Genomic DNA, 16,581 nt, shown 5'->3' with positions numbered 1-16,581 from the left:
AAATTTGAAAAAATTTATTTTGACAAACATGTTTTTATTATGGGTTGAGTGTTGACTGATTCAGTTCAATTTTATTTGTATAGCGCCAAATCATAACAGACATTATCGCAAGGCCAGACCAGGAACAGCTGTATATACTGTTTATTGTTGATCATTTTTTTATTAAAATCTATACTATATAGCAAAACTAAAGAATGGCCTCTCTCAAAGAGTGAATTAAGACTAAATTATTATATAACATACTGTATGACCAGAAATACCTATACAAATACCTCAAAATTGTACTTAAGTACAGAACTTGAGGAAATCTGCGTAGCACAGTACTTATCTGATCTCCTTATAAATTCCTCTTTTGGATTTTCATATCTTATACTGTATGTCTTCAAAGTTTTCACCATAATCATTATTCAACAACAAACTTTTTTTCATATTATCATCTATATTGACTTTTTTGTAAAGATTTCCTTGCAACGATTTGTTTTTCTTTCAATAATGTAAGCTTGTAATGTGCAGACTATTTGTTGTGTTTTTTTCCCCTTATTCTGAATCATTATAGTTGAAATACTGTAGGCTACTTCATTCAATTATGATCATGCCAATAAAGCAATTTTGAATTTGAGAGTGAGACAGAGAGAGATGGTCAATGAGTGAAAGCAAGACGAAGAGGAAGAGAGATCAGAAGAAGAGAAGGAGAGTAAATTAATTCGACTTGAAGCTTTGGAAATACTGTTTATGCAACATTGGCGCCCAAAGCATGTGGAATTGTTGCAATGAAATTAAATTGAGGGAGATAAAGGAGCAGTAGAGACTTGGACATAAGAAGGAGAAAAACAGGGAGCAAAGAATTGAGGATTTAAATATGGGCACCTATGACTGCTTCATCAACATGTAGGCTTCTTCCCTGTCAGGCCAATAAAGCACATCCTATTGAATATGAAGAGAGAGAGAGAGAGAGAGAGAGAGAGAGAGAGAGAGAGATGTTCTGGCTTTCATCAGTCACATCTCGCTGTGGGAGGGGGATTGAAGCGGCTGCCTCGGAGCTCTCCGGTAACAGAGACAGTGGACGACACTGACTCACACTGCCGATCCACACACAGCACATTTAAGTCTCTACCTGACCCGCAACCTGACAAGCCGACGGGAGGAAGAAGATGAAGATATAAAGGAACTTTCCTCTGGTTTTTGGGGCTGTTTACAATCCGCTATTGACAGCATATTTCTCTTAGATTCGGGCATCAAATAAAGTCAGAATGCATGTCATTGAATCATAAACACCAGATGGCGGTGAGTTGAAATATCACTGAAACACATCTGACTGTTGTTGGTACGGGACAAGGTGTTTTCCCGACCTCTTTCATAAAAACTGCGGACGAGACAACTTCGTTTTTGCCCACCGGTGGCGGACCTTCTATTTTCGTCCTCAATTTTGTCAAACATCATCCGACCCCCTACTCCTCCTCCTTCACCACCACCACCTCTCCTCCTCCTCTTCCTCCAACCGTCTTTACTCGATAATACAGCCACCGAGGAGACAAGACAACAGCCTGCCTGCCAGCGGCCAAAGGGAATCAAAATAACAATTTAGTCAACAGCAGCAGAGGACTGGACGCTCACAAGGATGCTACTCCAGCACAGACACTACTAGACGGTCCAAACAGCCGCTGCCAATATGTTTAAGCGAGGTAAGAGGAAGAGAAATTCACTTGTTTTTGTTGCTGGTGATGGGGAGCGCGTGTGGCTGAGCTGTTTATTGGTGTGTGTGTGTGTGTGTGTGTGTGTGTGTGAGTTGGTACAAATTCTTGGAGTGCTTTTTTTTTAGCCTATTTAAAGATTTTGGCTAAATGGAGTCTCAGAGGAGCCTCTCGGCGCTTCCTTAACAACTTACCAGCCGTCCTTTACCCGCTCTGTCGGCCGGTACTGGAAACGGAATTAAATATTTATCCACTTCATGTAAAAAATATTCTTAAAATAGCGAACCGCTGCCGCACTGCAGTTTGTAGGACTTGCCTGCGAGAGGATGGTTGGTGCTGTTTCTGCGCGCGCGAGTGTGCGCGAGGGAGAGGAACAGAAAGAGAGCGCATGAGATGGAGACCGTTGGAAAAAAGTTCAAAATTGCGCCTTTTGTTATAAAACTTTCATCTGTTTGGGCACTCTGTGCGAGCGCGCACTACAGCCAATGAGTGCGCGTTCATGTTGGTGTGTGGTTAAAGTGGCTATGACAGAATGAGGCGGCCAGCCTACCGACAACAGGATGTTCTGACTTCACTCTGCACTCAGGGAGAGGGTGGCTCTGCCGCCGGGACCGCGAGTCCAGAGAGGATAACAACTGGCAGGCACGCGCCTAGCACCTTGCTGTTTACTCTTCACACTGACACGCGGCTATTCTGTGGTGAGAAAAGGTATTGGGTTTTACCACAGTGACCTTGCTTGTGTATGTGTTGACAGGGAAGCTCCAGTCCCTCACACTGCCTCCTTTCGCTGCATGCATGCGCACATGAACGTGCACGTGTGTGACAAAGAGGAGGTCCAGTTAACATCACTTACAACAAATCCTTAAAAAACTGGTGCTCCATTTTTTAAAATACCACCCATTCAGTTATAATTGAAATTGATGCAAAATATGAAAGTACACACATATGCACACACAGACATTTTAAAGAGAAGTATTTGTGGAGTGGTGACTCATCTGCCAATCCCCCTCCCCTCCCCCTCATAATAGAAAAACATTCTTTAATAGAGACACTGGAAGTCTGTCATTTGTCATTTCAATGCAGCCCAACGCAGAGGAGGGAAACAACTCGCACACATCCATGCACATCATTATCTATTAGCTCACTTGGTTGGCCCAAGTCAGGGCACAAGCTGGGCGATCTCCTCATTAAGGGTGGGACCTAATGGGCTTGACAGAGGGCTGATTAGTGCTGTCATTGTGTGTGTGCATGTATGACAGAGAAAAAGAGAGACAGAGAGAGCTTGCTGGCTAGAGGGAGACAAGCTTTAATTTTAATCTCCCTGTAATTTCAGATGGAGAGCACCCACCCACAAAGAAACACACACACACACACACACACACACGCAGTGGTGATGGCTGATGCTCTGCTTTGTATCTCCTCCTACAAATATGTGACTGTCAGTAACAATAATAAAATTCAGAGTAATTGTGCAGTCTGCCTCAGATACAGTTATCTATGTCTGTCACCTTTACCCACAGTATCTTTCTGTGGTGGGATAAAAACAAAAGAGAGAGAGTGAGGAGAAGGAGGATAAGTGTTTTTGTGTAATGAAAACTCCCTCTCTCTTTCTCTCCTTGTCCGTCGCTCGGTCTTTCTCTATCTCTCTGCTTGGCCAGCTCCTGCTGCCAGCCTCAGTCTGAGAGGAGAGAGGCCTGGCAGGCTGATTGGCTGCTAGCTGGCTGGTTTGGGAGGCTGCCGAAGCTTTGTTTCCCAGCTTGTTTGAAGCTGGATTTGTTTCCCTTACTTGCCTCTGTCTCCCACTTTTCAGTTGTCTCTCTATTTATCTAGGTTTTTTTTATGGTCACATACACACAGACCCTGTTTGAACAAAAACATGTGCAACCTTAAGACTAGTTAAGAAAATGAAAGCTCTTTTATTAGGAACAACATAAATGGAAGGCCCTCCTATTAGTGAGTTCCATTTGGATTTTTGTTTCCAACCAGGCCCGTAAATAACAACTATTTTTATTATTGATTAATTTGGCTACTATTTTCTCAATTGATCACTTTGTGTATAAAATGTACGAAAATTGTCAAAAATGTCCATTAAAATGCACATTAATGGGCATATAACCATAATTCCTAGAGCCCCAAAATGGAAATCTGATTTTGCTGCTCATCTGACCAACAGTCCAAAACCAAAAAATATTCACTTCACTATCACATTAGAATCACGAAAAGAATCAAATGCTCTCGTAGTAAATATTTGGCATTTGAGGGAAACAATAAATTGATTAATTGATTAATCATTTCAGATCTATTTTCTGCATATCCTATCATATTACAGTTCAAACATATTTACTTATCAATATTCATAAATTATTAATTTACATTATTCTATTGCTACATGTGAATTTAACAAGGAGGTTCTTAATCAATAAAAGCCAGGCTTATTCTGATACTTTACTTTTACTGATTTTGCCAAAGCTAAGCACTATTCATCTAGTTTTTTTCTTCCTTTTGGAAAATTGCAGATTTAATTAAGCTTTTTTCCCACATCTCATACACAATTACACTCATAAATTACAAGTTACCCCATGATTTCCTGCAGAAAACACAGTCATTCAGTGCAAGGTGCAAAGGAACTGATCAGGAGTCAGGATGAAGTGTTGTGTGTTAGTGTGGATGACTTTAAAAGTAAACATGTGAATGAAGTTTCACAGTTCTGACAGCAGTGGATCAGACAAACTAATCAACCGTAATTGATCAATACAAAGAACTCTCTTATCATCATTCCACCCATCATTCTTCTTTCAGTCAAGGCTACACGATCTGATGTCATTGTGGCGTACTAGGTTAGAATAAAATACATAGTAAAATGATGATGATGGCAGCCTTTTGAGGCATTCTGAGGAGACTTCTGAGACTATTTGTCAATGAGCAAACTGCTATCCTCTGGAGCTTTGTGTGATAGGTGTGTTAGGTATGTTTGTGTGTTTAAGAAATATCTGTGACTAAAAACCTGAGATGAGAGCATGCAAACACTTGACGACTGGGCTGCAGATGTACATTTTTGTTGGTGTTTAAACTGGAGTGAGAAATAAATACAGGGATTTTATTGAATTCATTTTGAGCTAAAGTGATGACAATGAAATATGTAGTTTGGTCCACAAAGAGCTGTGCTGTGTCAAGTATTTCATAAAATGCAACAGAAGTTAAAAAACTAAAATTAAACTTGCGGACACTTGTCCATAATATCCCTTCACAATAAATTCTGACTGATACATTTAAACACTTTCAAAGTGTGACACTGCGAAGCCCCCCCTCAGACAAAAGTCAGACATATGTGCCCCCTATTCAACTCTTATATTGTTTTATATTTTGGCAAACTGGCACCATTAAAATTATACCGAATTAGCTGTCAAGAGTTCGTGATTGCATCATACCACATGGATGTACAGAAAATTATCACTGGCCTAGTTTAATGCGAAAGAAAACCTAAAAATGTGACAATTTTCAGGCAAGTTCTGGCAAGCTAAAATGAGGATTCTTTTTTTAATATGATTTCTAATCAGATTTATTCACAACGGGCATCAGAGATAATGATATCCTCGGGAAGTGTAAGCCACACTGAATCCAAAAATACGATATGTCACGTCTATGTGTTCAGATTTGACGGAGTTATGTCTCAGAGAAGCAGTACAAAGGAGTACAAAGTGCGGGTTTGATGAGATCATTTGACATTTTGGGAGAATAATGTCACACTTTTGAAAAATTACTGCTCCTATTTCTTGAGCGGTGAACTTGAACTTCTAAAGGCACAACATGGTCTCTTCTTCTCTTATCATTACTACTTAATGTGATTTCATCCACTCGCGTTCGGTCTTGGTTCCTCCAAAGAATGTACTGTAATCCACAAAAATTTGCAGTATCTGAACTAGTGAAATGTTCTGTGATATTACCTTCATCCATGATAATCTATAACCAACTTCAACTTTGTACTGAAATCCTCTGATCAATATCAATATATGATGGTAAAATTGCAAGTCACTGTTCATTCAGACTATAGCCTCAACCTCGCTCGAGGGCCAATGGCCTTCTCTGGGCCTAAATGTGAATAAAGTCTGTCCTTATTATCAAACTTTCCAGCAGTAGTATGGAGTTCCTGCTCAACTTGGACCTAAACAAATGAGAAGTTTGTCCTCATTCAACCCAAAACATTTTTAGTACATGCTGTGTGTTCATGCAGAAACGTGGACCTGTATGTAATTCAAAGCAATAAGTCATTCATGCTAATTAGGTTGAAATTATTTATCATCTCCAAACCTGCATGGGTTCTCATAGCATGAATTTCATTTCATCTATTTTTTAAAATGTGTACAGTCATCAGATACAGTGTATTAGCATACACCGTAAATGATGGCATGGCGACAAAGACTAATGTCACATCCTTTCTCCCTCTGATCAGACAGTTGCATTGGCACACATGCATTTTGCCTGCAGGTCATTGTCAAGTCTACAGTCAAACAATTAGCGGTTGCTGTTACTCTTTTCTGTTGCCATGTCTGTGTGTGTATGTGTGTGTGTGTGTGCGTGCGTGCGTGCGTGCATGCGAGTGTGCATGTGTGTGCGCATGTGTGTGTGTTTACAAGCATCTATGATAGCCTTGGTGGATGATAATAACATATGGATTAGTGACAAAATGTTTATTCGGGTCGTGAAGCACCAAATGGTGGGGTAATTGAGTGCTGAGATTGATCCAAATTTGCTCTTGCAGCACTGACATCCTGAGGCAGTGGCCAGATTTTACAGATTAGGCAGAGGGACACAATATAGGGAGCATGATTCTTCTTGCAGATTCTGTGGATATATCATATTAGAGAACTAAATCATCTTGGGATGTGATGACTGGAGTCAAATTCATGATAATCAATTACATCTCTAATGCAAGTCACAGCAGAGAACAGGATGAAACGCATCACCACACACACACGAACACACATGCACACACACGAACACACAGCCACACACAGTGAGCGTCCGTGCGATGGCTGTGAATATCAATGACCTTTGCAACCGCTCCTCCTGCCTGATCTCAAGGTCACTCAGACTCCTTTCTTCTGCTGCTTCTGAGCTCGGCGAGGTCTGCCTGCTGAATTCTGCTTTATCCTTAAATTGCACAACAATTTTCTGGAATGTGCATAGCATCTGCAATCAATGCACTGTTTATAAATAAGTTAAAATAATTACAGGGACTCATGGTTTACAAGCTCCCAGCCTATAAACTGGTGAACTCTCACAAACACAATGCAAAAAAAAAAACAAAAAAAGAAAAAGAAACACTTAATGAGCAAGGATTGTTTTGATGCTAAATAAACAAACACCAAGTGCAACAAATTATGCTGTACAGAGCATGAAATGGCCCTGCAGTGTTTTATTCCAACTTTCTTGCCAAACAAAGCTCTATCACACATTTATCTTTACGTACAAACATACTGTTTTGCACTTTCAATATTTTTCTCCAGGTTACAGAGCATGTTAATGGAGCCAGCCATAGCAAAGGAAACATTACTCTGCACTACTTTTACATTGTTCATTTTGCTGTGCTGGCCTTATGGTTTTTAACACTTTTTTGGTCTGAACAAAGTGGAAATGGTTTATGCCTCAGTTCCCTCTAATTAGACTCATACTGCTTGTTTAATTGCAGCTGCAGTAAAGTTGTTGCTGAAGTGTTCGTAAATATGGTGCACTAATTTGCTTATGAATCTCTGTGGTTCACCTTGAGAGCCTGCTGCACACACAGCAGGAAGGTCCTGTGTGAATAGAGTGCCCAATCAAATCAGACATTACTCCTCATCAGGAGCCCCGTGGAGACCTCTGATTGTAGGTTCACTTAGCAAAAGCTTGGGCTAGTTGTGCACGTACTGTATATGTGGAGGAGGAGAGGAGATGCATGGGTGTGTCTGCATGCATGAGTGTGAGAAAGTTTTTGGATGAAAGTGATACAAATGCGTGTGATCACGTAGCAGGAAAACACAGTGATCAGAAAGACTTTGTGTGTGTGTGTGTGTGTGTGTGTGTGTGTGTGTGTGTGTGTGTGTGTGTGTGTGTGAGAGACAGACTCAGGAATCGTGGTAAATGCCAGAGCTGGAGGACTAGAAGAGCTGTCCCAAACAGATGCTGATGCAGACATGCAGAAAGACAGGAAAGCTAGTGTGAGACAGAGACAGAAAGATGACACAGGAAGAAGATAAGTGATTCTTTGGAAACAGACTTGACTTGGAGGATAATAGAGAGAGAGAGCCAGTGGCGAGTGAAAAGATATTTTGTTTTGGGTGTGTGTTTGTGTGCTTGCCCAGGAACTTTGTTTTTTGTTTGACGAACCAGTCACTTGCAGCAGCATCCAAGTGACTGGGCCACCATCATTTGTGAATGTTGGCATGTCTTATCTTAGAAGCCATAACCTTAAAATGTTCCCAGCAGATTTCTGAGATAGAGATGAGAAGATGGATATCATTCTCTTTGTATTAAGTACAGAGGTAGAGTAGCTTAGCTTAGCATTAAAACTGGAGACAGGGGGAAGCAACTATCCTGCTCTGTCTGAAAGTTCAAAAATACCCCTACCAACACCTCTAAAGTTTAGTAAATAACAGGTGGTGTCTTGTTTTTTTGACACGTACATATATAGAAATGTAAAAATAACAATGTGTGACTACATGACTACATTTTTGAGCTGTTTTTCAACAAATGGCAGTCTCTCCATTCAGCCATAATGCCTGTTGCCAGACTGATGAGCACACTCTCTGCTCAGGCACAATGATACCAAACCTCTCCGTGATGACGAGTCACTGCACCCAGCTTTTGTTTGCCAAGAAATAGATCCAACATGTAACACCCCCTAAAGGCACACATTGTAATTGCGACATTTCTCATCATGAATGTTAAACAAACGAGATGCAGCATGCCAGTTAGAGAGCTTTAGAGTTGATGTAAGCACAGAAAACGACCAGCTGTGCACTTAACCATGTTGATATATTCACCTCATCCTCAGAGAGAAAGCCCATTTTCTAAAATGTTGAAATATTCCTTTAATCTGCAGCCATTCATATCAACCTGACCATAATTGTCAACTAACTGCCACTAACCTTAAAGTCCCATATTTAGTCATAGTTGCTGAGGTATTAGTCAAAAACTGGTGGCTGTGTTACCGATGAACACACACCAGACAGCACATTTCTTAACACATTGACAAGAAAGAAAAAAAAAAAAGAAAATTCAAATCCTTTGTGTCTAACTCCCATGAAGGATATATCTCCTCTATCCCCCCCCCCTCCCCTCAAATCTCCTCTCCTCCCATGTCTTCTCCTCTGTAGCTGGTTCGCTCTGTACCTGTTGAATAATTGATAGCTGTTTTGGTTTCCGATAAGGCATTTTGGGGTCCACAGCTCTCAGCAGTAAAGGCTTGCTGCTTTCCCAACGGCAGATCACACGGCTCAGTCCATCCTTTCACTCCCTCTCTCTTGCCTTTCTTCACTCCGCCTCCCTCTTTTATTTAAATCTTGTCTTCTTCTAATCCACACGCCAGTTATTCTTATATGTGCCACTCACATTCCCTGCAACATGTTTGCATGCATGCAGTCTATTGTAGCCAACAGCTCCCATTCCAGGTTTTCTTCTAGATAAGCTCTTGATATCCATCTTCTTGTCCTGATTACAAACAGCCCTGCAAACATAAATAAATGGAATATGCTGGATATTACCATGGAAACAGAACTTGCAGAGACAGAAAAAATAAGTAATAGTAATAAGTAAGTGGGATAAGGTATTTAACATGTCTACATACACTGTCTCGTACTGCAGCAGCCATGATATCACATGCAGGTTGATACACGGGATCTGAGTCAGGATCTGTGATTCTCCCCCGGTGTAGATAGGGAGGTAGACAAAATACCAGAAACAGTCCTTGAGGGAGACTCTCTCATTTGAAGTGGCTGAGTCATCATCGCAAACACGTCCATAATGGATGGTCAAATAGGTTGCGAGGCAGTTAGCAGCATTTCCCAACATATTGCATTCCCGTCCTTTACATCCCTGTTTGTCATTCCTCAGAGATGAGACAATATCTTGAAACTGTCCTCATGAGAAAATAAGGGTTGGGGTAAGGATCACAAAATACGTTTTGAAGTAGACGTAATTGCAACAGGATTACTAAACGTTTTCTACGTATGTAATGAGGATTTGTTGTTAATTTTTACGCATTTGGCGAGCCGCAAATACATCGATACTGAATATATTAGTAAAATCTTCATTGACAACATATTTGTTTTACATCCAAAATATCAGCACTTGCAGTACAATATCTACTTGTAGTGACTACTGCATTATTTAACTCTTTTATGGGTATGTTTAGATGCTCACAGCAACTCATAGGTTAAGGTTTGGAAAAGACTGTGGTCTGGTTTGAAACAGAGGAAGTTCACGGTGACTTCAGACACAATGTGTTTATTTACATTTAAGAAAAAACTTCTTCTTTTCCTAACCTTAACCAAAGTGCTTCTGCTGCCTTAACCTGACCAAACCCAGGTCCCTGGTGTGACAGCACTGTACGCCTGCCATCCACCCCAACCAGAGCATGACATTCCTTATCATGAATGTGACCTTGCAAGGAGAAGGTCGGGGTGGATGGCTGCGTCACCACTGGGAGACAGCTGATCATATCCAGTCTCCTAACAACAGATAATGTTGGTTTCTTATAATCATGGCCACAAAGTCTGATGAGAAAAGGGGTTCTTCTTTGAACCATGACAACAGTTCATCCTTAACTTCAACCATGTTTGTGTTGAGCCTAACCATGCCTTAAATAATTTTTGTTAAAGTGATCAGCGAGTTTGGAAGGCACTGACAATGATGTCCTGTCCAATCGGGTTTCAGATCAGAAAAAACTCTTATGGGTCTTAGCGGGAGGCAATGATGATGTGTTTTGTCATTGACTTTGAAGGACTCATTGATGTGAAGCAGTGCTATTTTTGACTGATGGACCTACACTTTGGACTACAGATCATTTTGCCTTTTCTCGTTTCGCATTGTAAATGTCTTCTATCAAAATTTGGATGCACAGACATCTCTCATAGTTAACAAATGCTTCACACTGACATCCAGCCTCATGTGATCCATTCATATTGAAGCAGTGTTTGTACTTTAGTTACTTCATAGTTAAAAGTCATTTTTCATTCATTATTCATGTTGTGTTGTCTACCCCCTGTAACAAATCTCAAATGGAGCACTTGACTATCCCAAAATGTATTGTTGTGTTAATATGCATGTCCAGAAACTGCCTTACAACCTTTTTTTTTTTCCCCCATTTGTTCCCTTGGCTTGTGAGGCTTTCTGCTTTTCTGTCTCTCTCCCCCTCGTCCTGCTACGTCTGTGTAGTGAAGTGTTTAGAGCCTGTATTGGCTGTTACCCAGCATGTGGGGAATTGAAGGAGATGGGTTAAAGAGGGAGAAGAGTTCATCAAACCCAGGACAACAAGTCAATTCCTCCTGATTTACCACATCAATCCCCATCTGTCCCACAGTGTTTCCACACACACACACACACACACACACACACACACACACACACACACACACACACACACACACACACACACACACACACACACACACAAACATTGTGTGTCTGCACATATATAATCACTCAAACAGACACATGCAGACAGACTCATGGACTTACTCTCCCTCTCTCTCTCTCTGTACTGCAGTATAGACAGACAGGAGCGGCAGCAGTAGCAAGTCTTACATAACTACATCACTGCATTAACGAGCCCATCTGCCTCTGACTGGTGCTTACACTTACAGTTACAGCTCTGTTAAAATGATACACTCTTAACACAAGTGCACAAAGTATAAGATCACCTCAACTGTCCTCATAAGCAGACAGTGGCTTCCTCATTGTTCTTATTGTTTTTCTCTATTCAACACATTGTCATTCTTTAAGATTTCATGTTTCTGTGGCCTTCATATAAATGAAAAGAAAATGTTGCTTTAGAATTTAACTTTAAAGATAGACTCAAGGTAAAATGCCAATGGCATAGACTGTATATGCTTTCCATGTCGTCTGTGCACTAGTAGCTCAAATGTGTGCGTTTTAGGGCTTCAATTAACAATTATTTCAGTTTAATTTGAGGATTATGTTCTCGATTCATCGTTTTGTCTATAAAATGTAAAAATTATGTTATAATTTCCCACAGTCCAAGGTGGAGTTTACTGTCACAAGGATCTAATGCTCTCATTTTGAGAAGCTGAAATCATCAAACGTTTGGCGTTCCTGCTTAAAAAAATGACTAAAACAATCAACTGATGATCGAAATAGTTGCTGATTAATTTATTGTTTCTTTTGTAACTTAGAAATTTAAGCGATTACAAGACATCATGTTGGGCTCTGAGAACTTACCTTCCTTCATAGCACCCATGACCTCTGTTAGAGTTCTTACCTTTTTGTAAGACTCTTCTCCTCTTTGATTGGTTTTGTTCAGCTGTGTGAGACTGGGCTCTGGGGTGTATGAAGGTAGGTCAGTTTTCTGTGTTGGATATTGAATAACGATATTGAAAAAAAAAAGGGAGGAATGTGAAAGTAAAATGAGTATGGATCGTGTATTCACTGTTATAATTGTGTGCTTTCCGAGCAAACTCTGTATTAGGGAATGTGTGTGAATGAAGAAAGTGAGAACATCATGTCAACCCTTCTGTAACCGGACCACGTTCATCCTGATCCTGATGATAAGTGAGTGTCCAGCTTGTGGCTTCATTCCAATTGGTTAACATTAGGTTGGTTTTAGGCAAATGGCCAATCATGTTGTAGTCTATTGTCTGTAGAAAACGTATCCAAGGTGAGATTTTGTTTTTCCTCCCTGAGACACATCTTTTTAGCTCCTGTAAGGTATTTATCTGCTGTTGTACAATATATTTTTTTAATCCATAACCTATCGGTGTTCGGTTTGTTTGTGTGTTCTAATAGAGCAATTCTCTGTGACACATCTCACCACACAAAGACACTGACGCACGAAATGGCTGAAATTAGAAGAAGCTTCTACTTTGTTTGAGTCTGTGTTTGATGCGTGCTTCAGAGTGACGAGAGGAAGCAAAGATGGAGCGATGTGAGAGAACAGGAGACGAGGGAAGTGTGAGAAGGTGTTGTTTGTCTGCTGCCACAGCTTGTTTGTGTCTTCAGCCTGAGTCTCATAACACAGAGGCACTTGTGTGTAGGTATGAGCACGGTGTGCATGCATGTGTGTTCACGTACGTGTGTGTGTGTGTGTGTGTGTGTGTGTGTGTGTGTGTGTGTGTGTGTGTGTGTGTGTATATGTGTGTGTGTCACATTTAGTCTTACATAACAAGTAGATGCTCAGCTGGGGACACTGTACAGATGAATCCCAGGATGCACTTTTATTTGATTTAGCGTGGAGGTTTTCTGGAACACAACTAAAAAAGTAATCAAAGACAAACTTTCGCAGAGCTGGAAAAGTTATGAATGTGTACTCACTGTAATATTCAAGTAAATCAACATCATATCATACATCACTGCACAAACCCACAGTCATTTTCATGACATTACATTTATATTTTATGCATCACTGATGCTCTTTTCCAGAATGAGTAAGTCAGAATACATCAAATGGGCTTTTATATATTTTGCTTTTAGCCGTTTTTTATACCTGCCGTGTTGAATCGCTGGCTGAAACAGCTATTTTTGTACCTGGACAATCAGATGAAGTGAATGAAGTACTATACAGTATACTGCATATTGTATATTGTAGGGATCTGCATGATTAGTCGACTAAGCGATTAAACATTTTGACCCTCGCTAGTCAGCATGAGAAATACTAGTCAATTACACCAATTATTAATATTTTATTTTATTTACACCGTACAATATAACTATTACATCTAAGATGTTATGCAGTGCTGACACTAGTGCCTGGATGTTGTAAACCAGCGAGGTGTAAAGTGGGACAGAAGACTCTGGTAAAACCAGCGTGGTTTGGTGGTATTTTGATCTAGAAAATGAAAATAAGGTTGTATGTAGGTTGTGTCAGAATAAACTGGCACATAACCACTCAGCTGGAGAAATGAGTAACCACATTCAACACAGGTATGTGGACTTTCAATTAATTACCTAGACAGTGTGGCGGCCTGCCAGTCATATTCCTCCCACCAGTTTCATAATGAACCGAAAATATATTTACACTTATCATATAACGTGAAAGATCTCTAATGTGATGTGTTGCGCTGTAGCTTCATTGCAGAGCTGAGTGAAGTGCATTGATTCATTAAGCCCCTCCTTGCCCCTCTCTCACAAACACATTGACAACACCTTGCCTCACACACACACACCCCACTGGTCGAAAAGTTTCATTTAATCGACAGGAAAATAAGTCATTAGGAACATCTCTAGTTTATTATCGACAGCGTGGTTAAAACTGGAGAAACATGTCAGGAACTAACATATGAAGGGGATGCATTCAAAAACACTAAACCAACCCTGATGCTCTCTGCTTCATGTTCAGCAAATTAGAAATGATTTGTACAGGATGGGCCCATGTAGTGCCTGTAATAATCCATAGTGAGTTTTCCTTTTATCTAGCAAGCTTTGATTTTATGTCAGCAATCATTCAAATGTTGGATCGTGACTAGGAATGAAACATCTCATTTATGGCGTGTTATTAGTTGTCTAGTATATTTGTTTTTGAATTATGGAGAGATTATTACGGGTTGATATCATAAGAATGGACCAAAATGTTCACCTAGAGCTACAGGATATGCTGAAAGAGACGACATTAAATATAGTGAGCTTTAAATAAAAGTGTCAAGATGGTGCAGGCATTGTTGATAGAGCTGGTTCATGGGTGTGCTGCTGTCCCATGTAAGTGATGTTTATGGGGGACTTGTCCCTGCAGCATCTGTGTCGGAGGGTGTCAGCACAGTTAATGCTGAGGGTTAGGGTCTGTTAGAGGATGATTACTGCAACACAGAGGCCAGTGCGTGCTTGGCTCACAGTTGAACGGAGCATTACGGCGGTGAGAGGGAGGAAGGGTGAAGACATCCACAGTGCACCCTCCGAACTCCCTCTCCCTCTTTAACCAATACTGCATTAATCTTCTTAAGCTGTCAACATGACCTAAAACTGACGATGCACAAGTGTGCAGAGAAGAGGAAAAACTCCCACCGAGTAGACAACAGCTTGTGACTAATAGTGACTTTAGCACAGCTCACCAAGCTCAGAACTGTGTTGTAGCGCCATAGCCTTGGCACAATTCAATTACTGCTCTGAGAAAGGTCCTTATACCTCAGAAGTTTCTGCTCAATCATGAGTCAGTCCTACCCTCCGCCTGGTTTGTGACCTCCATGTGAACCAAGGGGGGTGGGGGGGGACACAAACTTCTGAGAACATTTTTTTTTTTTCTTTTCCCCAGAGGTGCAATTTAGCAGATGACACCAATGACTCATGTGTTAATGCCAGCTTGCCCACACAACAGGAAACATCCATGTTGTTGTGCAGGTGTCAGCTAATGAAAGGTGTGCATGCAGAAGCTGTGTGAAGTAAATGCTGTACTGCGAGAATGTGTGAAACGGGAAAGTGAGACACATGATGCGAGGGGTGGTCATATTCATGCTCATAGGCTTCACAGGACAGAATTTTTACACCTTTGCCTGCACCTGTTATTTAGCGCTATAATGACCTAACAGATAATCACAACACAACAGATGCCTACAGAATAATACAGTAAGTCCCAAAAAGCCTGTATGACCTGTGTTGTTGTTATGATTACTACAGTGCTACTGCCCCAATAAGGATCTGGCAGCTACACTGCAGCACAGCTGTCATGAAGATGGGCTGCCTGCCCAACTACACCAGCTGTGCCAGCCCAACCATCACTTAATCACCCTGGGAGGGAAGGAGGGAAGGAGGGACGATAAGATGCGAGGTTAAAAAAAAAAGGAAGAGCAAGTGGTGAGGTTGAGGATGTTGGTGTGAGAAGAGGAGAATTGAAGGAAAACTGCAGAAAGCAGAGAGGAACACTGGAAGGGGCAGAAAAAAATTAGGAGAGGACAAGTGACGAAGTGGTGAAGGGGGGGGTGCAGATGCTAAAGCTGGAAGGACAAGATGATGGATTTGAGAAGCAAGGAATGCAAAGCAGGAGGAATGGATGTATGAGAAAAACAGAGGTGTGAGATGCAAGAAAAAGTGGAGCGAAAAGTGAACCAAGGAAAAGACAGATTGGTGGTGGTGGTGGGGGGAGGGTGTTGAAGAGGAGATTTGTTGAAGAGTGATGGCAGCCAGAGTGATAACATGAGGAGAAGAAAGGTGAGAGAGTGATTTGTAAGAGGAGGTAGAGAGCTGAGGTGAAGGAAAATGGCCTACACTGTAGAATGATGAAAAGGATGGAGGGCACAGTGTGAAAGAGATGGAGCAGGAAGAACGAGGAGATGATGTCAAACATGTTTTAGGTCGATTCCTCAGCCGGCGAGATCAATACCACTGCAATCAGTCTTGTAATAGCAAGGGCCGTATGCAACCACACAAAACGAAATACACTACATTTAGCAGACGGGAACCTCTGACAGGCTTTCAGTACCTGCTCTGGTACAAACACAAAGCCTTGAGGTTCAACTGCAACATTTATTAATGAACTAGACCGAATGCCACAATAAACTGAGCATGAATCAGTTGACCTTTTAAATAAAACAAACCTCATTATCTGCCTTTCTCCCTGTTACCTATTGACCTACCTCACTATTTATCATATTCCTCTAATGTCTTTCTCTCTCTCCCCATCTCTGTGAATGTATGTGACTAACACCACGTCAGGCGACGACTCTCAGAGCAAATCATCTGTCCCCACTGC

General features: G+C 41.1%; 1 protein-coding gene across 1 annotated transcript in view; it reads left to right on the top strand.

The window, feature by feature from the left end:
• Positions 1-1,395: 1,395 nt before the first annotated feature.
• The window catches only part of LOC111217025 (reticulon-4 receptor-like 1), a 79,101-nt gene continuing 63,915 nt past the window's right edge, over positions 1,396-16,581 (top strand). Inside the window, exon 1 of the mRNA XM_022738708.1 lies at positions 1,396-1,682. Within this exon, the coding sequence (XP_022594429.1) occupies positions 1,670-1,682 (13 nt within the window). The 5' untranslated portion in view covers positions 1,396-1,669. The remainder of the gene's footprint in view (positions 1,683-16,581) is intronic.

The sequence above is a fragment of the Seriola dumerili genome, unplaced genomic scaffold (genome assembly GCF_002260705.1).
Source record: "Seriola dumerili isolate Sdu_G_001 unplaced genomic scaffold, Sdu_1.0 BDQW01000040.1, whole genome shotgun sequence".
Lineage (NCBI taxonomy): Eukaryota > Metazoa > Chordata > Actinopteri > Carangiformes > Carangidae > Seriola > Seriola dumerili.
The sequence above is the reverse complement of the archived record's forward strand: the minus strand, read 5'-3'. Positions and strand labels throughout refer to the sequence as shown.